Source organism: Suricata suricatta, chromosome 13, assembly GCF_006229205.1.
Source record: "Suricata suricatta isolate VVHF042 chromosome 13, meerkat_22Aug2017_6uvM2_HiC, whole genome shotgun sequence".
NCBI classification, from domain to species: Eukaryota; Metazoa; Chordata; class Mammalia; order Carnivora; family Herpestidae; genus Suricata; species Suricata suricatta.
This window is the reverse complement of record NC_043712.1, coordinates 6,369,875-6,379,033: the sequence shown is the minus strand read 5'-3', so window position 1 is coordinate 6,379,033 and position 9,159 is coordinate 6,369,875. Positions and strand designations below refer to the sequence as shown.

At 52.9% G+C, this 9,159-nt stretch overlaps 2 protein-coding genes across 3 annotated transcripts in view; one reads left to right on the top strand and one right to left on the bottom strand.

Moving 5' to 3' along the window:
- Positions 1–2,624: 2,624 nt before the first annotated feature.
- On the bottom strand, positions 2,625–5,145 carry DOLK (dolichol kinase). Its single transcript, XM_029920780.1, has one exon. It carries the CDS (start codon positions 4,402–4,404, stop codon positions 2,788–2,790), a length of 1,617 nt encoding a protein of 538 aa, XP_029776640.1. The 5' UTR covers positions 4,405–5,145; the 3' UTR covers positions 2,625–2,787.
- NUP188 (nucleoporin 188) overlaps positions 4,797–9,159 on the top strand; it is a 52,701-nt gene continuing 48,338 nt past the window's right edge. For both annotated transcript variants that reach the window (XM_029920779.1, XM_029920778.1), the window contains exon 1: positions 4,797–4,848. In XM_029920779.1, coding sequence (XP_029776639.1) covers positions 4,817–4,848 — 32 coding nt within the window. In that variant the 5' untranslated portion in view covers positions 4,797–4,816. The remainder of the gene's footprint in view (positions 4,849–9,159) is intronic.

Below are 9,159 nucleotides of genomic sequence, written 5' to 3'. Positions count from 1 at the left end.
CTGCACATTGGGGGCCACCGGCTGATTCTACACCACAGATGTGTTTCTGTCTGGGCTTCAGTGATTTTTTTTTAAACTTTTGAGGGGCGCCTGGGTGGCTCAATCGGTTGAGCGTCTGACTTTGGCTCAGGTCATGATCTCATGGCTCGTGGATTCGAGACCTGCATCAGGCTGTGTGCTGACAGCTCAGAGCCTGAAGCCTGCTTCGGATTCTGTGCCTCCCTCTGTGTCTCAAAAATAAATATTAACAAAAACCCAAAAACCCAAACAACTTTTGAACATTGGGAGGTTTCACCTAACAGTGCACGATTTTAAGCTTCCTTGAATGAGCAGGTCAGCAAACCTGGGCCTACAGCGGACATGCCTGTGGTCCTCACTTCCCATGTCCCCTGTCCTCCACTGCACACCTGCCTGGCCTCAGCCGCTGTATGAATTTGTGATCTTACTTTTCAGCCCCTGCTCTGAATTCATGGACAAGCTGAGGCCCGGAGGACAGAGCCCTTCCCCAAGGCCACCCAGGGAGTCAGGGAGGTGAAGCTCTTCCCTGGCATTTTGCTGCTTCTTTAGGAATTGGAAGGGAGTCCGACAGAAGGGAAGGGTTTGTTAAGTCTCCTTTAAGCCCCAAAGTAATGTCTTAATACTTTCCTCTGAGGGACCGGTGCGAGCTTGTGAAAGCTGTGTTCCTGGCTTCTGGCCTTGGTGGGTCAGAGTTCTCGTCTCTTCCGGCTAGACCCCTCCCTGTTGGGCTGGGTGAGAAAGGGACGGAGAATTTTGTCCAGCCTCGGGCAACTTGCTATGCCACCTTCCCACTGATGGGAGATGTTCACCCACGTGACAAGCGTCCACTGAGTTCCTGCTACGATGCCAGGCTCCGCGGGCACTGGAGGATGTGGTGGGGAGCTGGGCAGCCCCGGCCTCTGCCTTCATAGGCGGCACAGATGCGGTGCGGGCCCCACGGGAGAGCCATTCTGAACTCGGCAAACCCTGGCAGCCCCTGGCCTCTCATTTCTTACCAAGAGAAGACAGACAGGTGTTTTGTTTTTTGGGTTTTTTTCCCTTCCATTTTGTCACCTGTGAAGTGCACATTGTGGCAGTATGGACTGCTGTGGCAGTCAGACGAACAGCTCTCAAATAACAACGCCCTGGAAATGAAGCGTTTTTGCTCTCCAAGTTCTAAAAAATTGTCTTCAGCACCTCCTTTGGATCAGGCTGTCTGGGTAACTGATGCTACCTGCTTTACATCAGTGCCCAGGGTGGGAGCTAAGGGACTGCCGGCACTGTTCCCCAGACCCGTGTACTTCTGACCACACGGCGCCACAATAAAGCCTCACGCTTCCAGGTTTTAATTACGGCCCCGTCGGTGAGGAGGACCTTCATCAGAGAAAGGTCCCGACGAAAGCAATCGCAGACTGGGCTATGTCTGGACGTGACCCGAGTGTGGGAGGGTCTCGGGAGGGACCCTTTGATACGGACCGCGTGGGGCCAGCCTGTCCTTCGTCAGCACCACTCGGCCAGGCAGCAGAGGCTGTGAGGAAAGGGTGGAGTCGGGAAGTCGGCCCTTGCGGCCTGTAACGAGTCCATCTCCCCTCTCCCTTCAGTGCTAGCCCGAAGCAGAGAGAGCACATGCGCTTGGCTACCCGCTCTTGGCTTCTGCCCCAAACGTAGGCAGGGAAATAAAGTCCCTCTGTTGTTCAAGTACAGCCCATAAAACCTCTTGGTTTGTCTGGCTCTTTGCTGGGATGAAGACTTGGCCTTGGGGAATAGCAAAACGTTCGCTTCCTATTTGTTCATTATGTGTGGGCTGTGGGCTGGACCCTTCACATACCTCGCCTCACCGGTCCTCACAACAGCCTGTGAGGTGCAGGCTCTTACTATTCCCATCTTGCGGATGGGAGCACTGAGGCCCAGAGTGGTAAGCAACTCACAGTTAAGTAGCGTAGCCAAGGACTCTGACCAGATTAGTTTGACTCCAGAAGCTGAAGTGGTAACCTTTACTCCCTACCGTGTCCAGCGTCCACTCGGGTCCCCTCCGAGGATCACAAGGTGAGGTTGAGGGTAGGGTGGGGGGGTCCTAGAGCACACACAAGTTCTTTGTGTTGTTGCGCTATCCTTTAAGATTTGTTTTCTGGGGCACCTGGGTGGCTGTCGGGTAAGGGTCCGACTTCGCGGCTCAGGTCATGATCTCACTGTTGGTGGGTTTGAGCCCCGTGTTGGGCTCTGTGTTGTCAGCTCAGAGCCTGGAGCCTGCTTTGGATTCTGTGTCTCCCTCTCTCTCTCTCTTTGCCCCTCCCCTGCTGTCTCTTTCTCTCTCAAAAATAAATAAACATTAAAAAAAGAATCAATTCTTAAAAAAAAGTAAAAGACTTGTTTTCTTTTTAAACATCAGCAAAACTAAAACCAGGAGAGCTTTGGGGTGCCTAGGTGGCTCAGTCGGCTAAGCATCTGACTTTGGCTCAGTTCATGATCTCATGGTTCGTGGGTTCGAGCCCCACATCGGGCTCTGTGTTGTCAGGTCGGAGCCTGGAGACTGTTTCGGATTCTGTGTCTCCCTCTCCCTCTGCCCCTCCCCTACTCATGCTCTGTCTTTCTCTGTCTCAAAAATAAATAAACATTAAGTCTTTAAAAAAAAACAAACAGGAGAGCTTTGATTTTTATTTTGACGCTGAATCAACTAAAAAACCAAATCTGCTTCTCACCCCTTGGCTCGTCAGGCCTGAGTGGCCGGCTGCCACGGGGACCACTCAGCCTCCCCATGTCCCTGTTTCCTCCATCGCTGCTGCACAGCAACTAGGCCATGAGCAGTATCAGCAAGTAGAGAGGCAGCAGGAGATTGTCTATCTGTGTCGTGTATGCTTCCAGGAGGGACACAATGCTGATAGAGCCCAAAATCCAAGCATAGCTGTAATTTAGGTCCACGCCACTGTCAAAGATTAAGATCAGAGCTACAGAAATGATCTGGGCAAATATAGAGGTCATGGTCCCCTCAAAAGTCTTTTTGGTTCCAGGCCAATAGATTTCCCCCATGGTGCTGCCCAAGATGGAGGCCACGGTGTCGCCCACACCCACAGCCAACACCCCTGCGTAGGGGACCAGGGCCCTTGCTCCCCCCAGGCTACCCTTCTGTGTGCAGGGTCTGGGGATCAGCCAAATGGGAAGAGACATGCCCAGGAGCAGGTAGATGTGTGTCAGGATGAGTGGTCCGCTGTCTCGTTCATCCAGGAAAAGGGACAGGAGGCTCCTCAGGGTGTGGCCCAGGGGCTTGATGCGGAAATAGCGCACATACTCCAAGAAGATGAAGACGGCCAGACATACAGTGGCAGCGACATAGAGCAGCGCCCGGTCAGAGATGATACCTGGGGTGTAGGCGGCCACCACGATGAAGTGGAAATACTTCCGGGCAACGGTGGGGGCCTGGTGCTTCTTGGACTCAGAGGACGACCGCTTGGCATTTTGGTAAAGCACCACCAGGCACGCTAAGGTGGCCAGCAGAGACCAGTAGACTAGGAGGTAGATGCGGGTCTCTGTTTGGAAGAGGAATTGAAGAAGCCAGAGCAGGGGGTTCTTGCGGATGAGCCGGTGCAGCCAGGGCAGGACCACACCAAGGCCCAGCACACAGGTCATGAGGTGGAAGAAGATGGAGGAGGCCCAGGTACCCGAGTCCATGAAGACAAAGAGAGTGCTGAAGAAGATGCCCATAAGCACCATCCCCACCACCACCACCAGCAGGAAGAAATCCACTGGGTCACCCTGGCCTTCCACCACAGTCAGAGAGCGCTTGATGAGCTGGTTGAGCATGAAGCTGATGCCTCCCAATACCAGCAGGGCCTCCCCAGGGGTAAAGCAGCGGGGTAGCAGGTACAGAAGGATCATGTTGAGGTACACGAAGATTAGCAGGACCTCCAGGACCTCTATCACCTCGCCCACAGTCAGTGAGTGCTTCATGATGTAAATGATGACACCTCCAGCCAAGCCCGCGATGACACAAGTGTTGGTGGGCACTGGGCGGGTGATGCCCAGTGCCAATACTGAGGAGAAGAGGGCCACTGCCATGCCAGTGGCTGCCACCACAATTCCAAAGCGCTCAAAGTATGGGTTCCCCACGGACTGGCATCGCTCCTTCATGACCAGTCCGAGTAAAGGCATGACCATCGAGGCGGGCAACAGGCCGCTGTTTGCGGACATGCGGAACTGGAAGACAGCGCTTCCCTGCTGTAGCAGCCGATCCCACTTGTATTGGACGTAGAAGGCCTGCACTGCGAGGGCCACGGCGCACCACGAGTATCGGTCCCACACTGCCGCGTGGATGCTTAGCACCACTGTGAACACTACTGCTGCCTCTGCCAGCACCGACCCGCTCAGCGGAGGGCCGGTCTCCGAGGCCGGGGGAGCGTACTCTCGGGTCATGTCTCTAGACCTGGGGCCCCGGGGAAACCGGGGTGACTAGCGACGTCTTGGCGGCTGGGTCCCTCAAGCCCAGGCCGACAGCGACGGCTTCCCACAGCCGGCACCTTCTCTCTCCGTTCTCCGGCTGCGAGGAGGGAAGCTCCACTGCAGGCAGACCACTCTCTGAGGCTTGAGAACGGGCGCCCAGGCACCCTCCAAAGCCTCCCACCTAGGGCGTACACGTTGCCACTTGGCCGCCGTCTTTACAATCTCTTATGCCCTCGCCGCGGGTTCCTCACCTCTCTGGGCGTCGCCATCTTGACCCCGCCCGCTGTCACGTGACGAAAAAGCACCGCCCACAGCCCGGCCCGAGGGGAGCGGTCACGTGGGTGTGGCGTCTGGGGGCGGGGCTGGGTCGCGCGCGCGCGCGAAGATGGCGGCGGCCGCCGGCGGGCCGTGTGTGAGGTGCGGAGCGGGCCGAGTCGGCGGGGGTGGCTGTGAAGCACCGGGGTCCAAGTCGAGCGGAAGCCGGGCGGGACTTGCGGGCGAGCCGTGGCCGGGGGAGCGGGGCGGACCCCGGCCAGGTGGACGGGCGCCGAGTCGGGAGGCGGTTACGTCCGAACGGTCCCCGCGCGCGGGGATCTGAGGCGACTTCTCCAAGACGGGGCCGGTGCCTCCCGCCCTTCCTCGGCGCCGGCCTCCCCCCCAGTCTCCTCACCCAGTCGCTTTCCCTTCCTCCTGTCTCTCCACGGGCGCGTTCCGCGGCTCCCCGCCCCTCCCTCCTCCGCCGCGCTTCCTCGTTTTGCGTGACGCTCCCTCCAGGCGCGACGGGGCGCTTCGCGGCCGCCCGGGGGAGTCCCCACCCCCGTTCCCGCCGCAGCCTCGGGTGCCCTGACCCGGCGACGTCCCCGGGTTCCTCCGTGCGCTCGTCAGGCGGTGCGTTCCGTGTGTCGCCGAGCCACCTCCCTGCAGTTCTGCCCTCTTTCTCCGCGCAGCCTTTCATTCATCCATCTATTCATTTTCTCGGGCACGGACTGCACCCGGCGACGGGCCCAAATCCTTGCCGGGGTCCCAGGCTTGGGACTTGGGGGACGACAAGATGAAATGTTAAGAAAGCGACAGCTCGTACTTTAGGGAGCGCTGAGTAGCGCCCGAGCCCAGGCATCATCTGCGTGGATTCGCCCGCGTCCCCGAGCCACCTTCTCCGTCCCGGATGACTCACCGCCCCCCGCCCCCAGCTGAGTGGACACCCGGGCGTTCAGCCCACAGCCTGCCCCACGCGGAAGCTTGAGCCAGTTCCCCACACCTCCGTCCCCCACGGTCCCGCCTGAAGGGACTCCAGCCGTCCCTGCCGCCCCCCGCCCTAAAATCCAACATCCGTGTCCCTTGCGGCGCCCGCACGGTGTCCCCACTTTTGTGCCTTCGCTGCTGTAGCCTTGGCACCCGAAGAGCGTGTGCTAGACACTCAGTACCTGTTAACAGACATGGCCCGTCTTCTCCCACATCGCTTCCTTCACCTCTAGTGAGATGATCATCATCTTCTTCAGACGTGTGTATTGTCATCATTATCATATATTTATTATCATACATATACTTATTATACATGTGTATAATTATTATTAGTGTATTCATTTTGAGAGAGAGAATCCCACGAGGGGCAGAGAGAGATAAGAGAAGAACCTGCTTCCCCCTCCCCCCCAGGAGCCCCTTTGGAGCTTTCCCTGGACTACTTCTGGGTTTGCTTTCCCCCCTTAGCTGCTTCCTCTGGCAGCATCGTGGTCACCGGGCCTGCCTTTTCTTTTGTGTATTTCACGGTCATTGTGGAGGTTGGGTAGAGTTTCGCACCTGCCAGGTGAGGCCCCCTCTTCAGTGAATGGGGACAAGGGAGGGACAGGGTTTGGTTTGCCTGGAAGATGCTTCGGTCATCCTGGGGGACCGACCAGACTCCGACCTGAAGGTGGAAGGAATGGCGCTCGGGTTTCCAGGCAGCGCTTTGCTCAGGGCCTCTCGTAGAGTAATCTTTCCTTTTTTTCTGGAAAGCACATTACGTACCACGGTGGGATTATCCTGAGCAGCAGCCTTCTGTTTGAAATGCCCGGAGGGCCAGCCTAAGAGAAAACTTAAATTCTCTTCCTGGTGCCTGCTGATTTGCAAGTGGCCCCAGTCTGCTTTACCCTTTAGGCGCATGTCTCCAAATGCGAGTCCTTCTCAGAGCAGTATTGAGGTGGCCCGGAAGCCTGTAGACCTGGGTGTGTTGTGAGGAGCCGGCGCTGGCCAGAAATAGAATAATGTGCTTAAATCACTGAATGTTTTGGGAAGGTCATGGGGTTTGGCAGACGTTTGAATATTGGTATCTCTTGTGTTCATCGGTTAGTGTGTTTGTGAAAGTCTGAGTGGTGCACATTGTGCTAAAAAAGACAGCAGCTGCGGTTCGAAAAGCTTGTCCAGCTTACATCTTACAGTTTACAAGCTTACTTCTCAGTTCATGGGAGAGGTGTGCACCTCGTCCGTGGAGTCCGGGCATCCAGGGACAGTGGCCACTTTCATTTATTATCTCGCTCTGAAATATCGCTGCGTTTCTCAAGAGAACTATTTCAGAGTAGGGTGGCTGTCTCTTAGTTTTTTAACAAAAGGACTCGATCATAGAGACTCTCCTTCCTAACCTCCTAGTGGCCTTCCCCCAACGGTTTCCAACCACATGGATCTCTCTAGGGAAGAGAATTTCTGGTGTTCATGGACTCCAGTTCTTTTCGGAATGGAGTTCTATGTTGTCTGCTGGCACATCGGGCTGAAAATCAATCAACTTTTTAATTTTTGTTTATTTTTATTTTAGAGGTGGAGAGATTGCGAGTGGGGGAGAGGGGCAGAAGGAGAAGATAGAGAATCTTAAGCATGTCCTGCACTTAGTGTGGAGCCTGGCATGGGGTTCAATCCCACGATCCTGGGATCATGACCTGAGCCAGAATCAGGAGTCTGATGCTTAACTGACTGAGCCACCCAGGCACTCCTCAGTAAATATTTAAAACTTTAACTTTGAGACAAGGTATTTAGTTTCTGTGCTTTGGTTTCTCCTCCAAATACTTAGCTCAGACTTATTGTGCAAAAAAATGAGAGACACTAGAGTATATATTTTGTTTCTTTTGTTTTTATTATTCTCAAGTTAGTTAATATACAGTGTAGCCTTGGCTTCAGGATTTTTTTTTTAATGTTTATTTATTTTTGAGGAGAGAGAACATGAGCAGGGGAGAGGCAGAGAAAGAGAGAGAGAGAGGGAGACACAGAACCTGAAACAGGCTCCAGGCTCTGAGCTGTCAGTCAGCACAGAGCCCGATGTGGGGTGTGAACCCATGAGCCGTGAGATCATGCCCTGAACTGAAGTCAGACACTTAATAGACTGAGCCACCCAGACGCCCCAGGAATACTTTGTTGAAAAAAAAAATATATATATATATAGATATCTCCCTGAGTCTTTGGATTAGACATCATAGTTTTGGCCATGGATGTTGTGTCTTGAGAATTACCTGCTAAACCTTCAGGTTCCAATTTGAAGTGAAGTCTTCCATTGATCCCTGAATAAATTCCCAGTGGTCTCTCGCTTCCCCGACCATTTTCTGTCTTACTCCTATGGTTATATTCCCTTGTGGTATCTAATTGTTAGGATCATGCTTTTTATTACTTTTTACTTTCTCGCTGATTGTATTATGTGTGCTTAATGTCATTTGTCTTTCCCAACACTCAATTTATGAGGATGGCAAGGGTCTTAGATTCATTTGTATCTTCATTTTAAAAAAAACCTTTAATGTTTATTTATTTTTGAGAGACAGAGAGACAGATCGTGAGCAGGGGAGGGGCAGAGAGAGAGGGAGACACAAAATCCGAAGCAGGCTCCAGACTCTGAGCTGTCAGCACAGAGCCCGACGCGGGGCTCGAACCCACGAAATGCAGGATCATGACCTGAGCTGAAGCCGGAGGCTCAATTGACTGAGCTGCCCAGGCAACCCTGTATCTTCATTTTTTATAGGCCAGAAAATGTGTAGGAATCAAGGAACCAGAGATACTTGTTTCCCCAAGGATTTCCTTCCTGATAAACTACCTTTTACTCCTTTATTATGCCTTCTCTTGGCACTTCTACATATAATTTTGGTTTTCTGATTTTTCTGTTCCACTTAAATTGTAGACATTGCAGGTCTAGAACAGACTCCTGTCATTCTTTCTTTGATAATAATTTATCAGCATGTTGTGTTTTTTGCAACTAAAATTTTATTTATTTTATTTTACTTTATTATTCTCTTTTAAATATTTTATTTATTTTTGAGAGAGAGCATGCAAGCAGAGGGAAGGGCAGAGAGGGGGGGGGACAGAGGATTAGGAGCAGGCTCCATGCCCTGGATCTATTATATGTTAGCTTTGTGACGCTAGACAAATTATTTAACTACTCTTAAACCTTAATTTCCTGAAGAGATAATGGGGATAATAACAGTATCAGCTTCATAAGTGAGTTGTCAATAAGTTGTCAGTAAGGCAAGGTGTTAAATGCTTAATACAGTGTATACTATAAATGTCAGTGTTGGCTATTCTTGTTATCAAAAACTCATTTCCACTAGACAGTATTATTTTTGACATTTTTAAAAAAATGTTTTTATTTTTGAGAGAGAGCATGATCAGGGGAGGGCAAAGAGAGGGAGACAGAGGATCTGAAGCGGCTCTGTGCTGACAGCAGCTCTCCAGGCTCTGAGCTAGCAGTCAGCACAGAGCCCGACACAGGGCTTGAACCCA

What these genes read in the sequence shown, in the direction of transcription:
- DOLK (XM_029920780.1), bottom strand. Translation starts at nt 4,404, where the DNA reads ATGACCCGAGAGTACGCTCCCCCGGCCTCGGAGACCGGCCCTCCGCTG.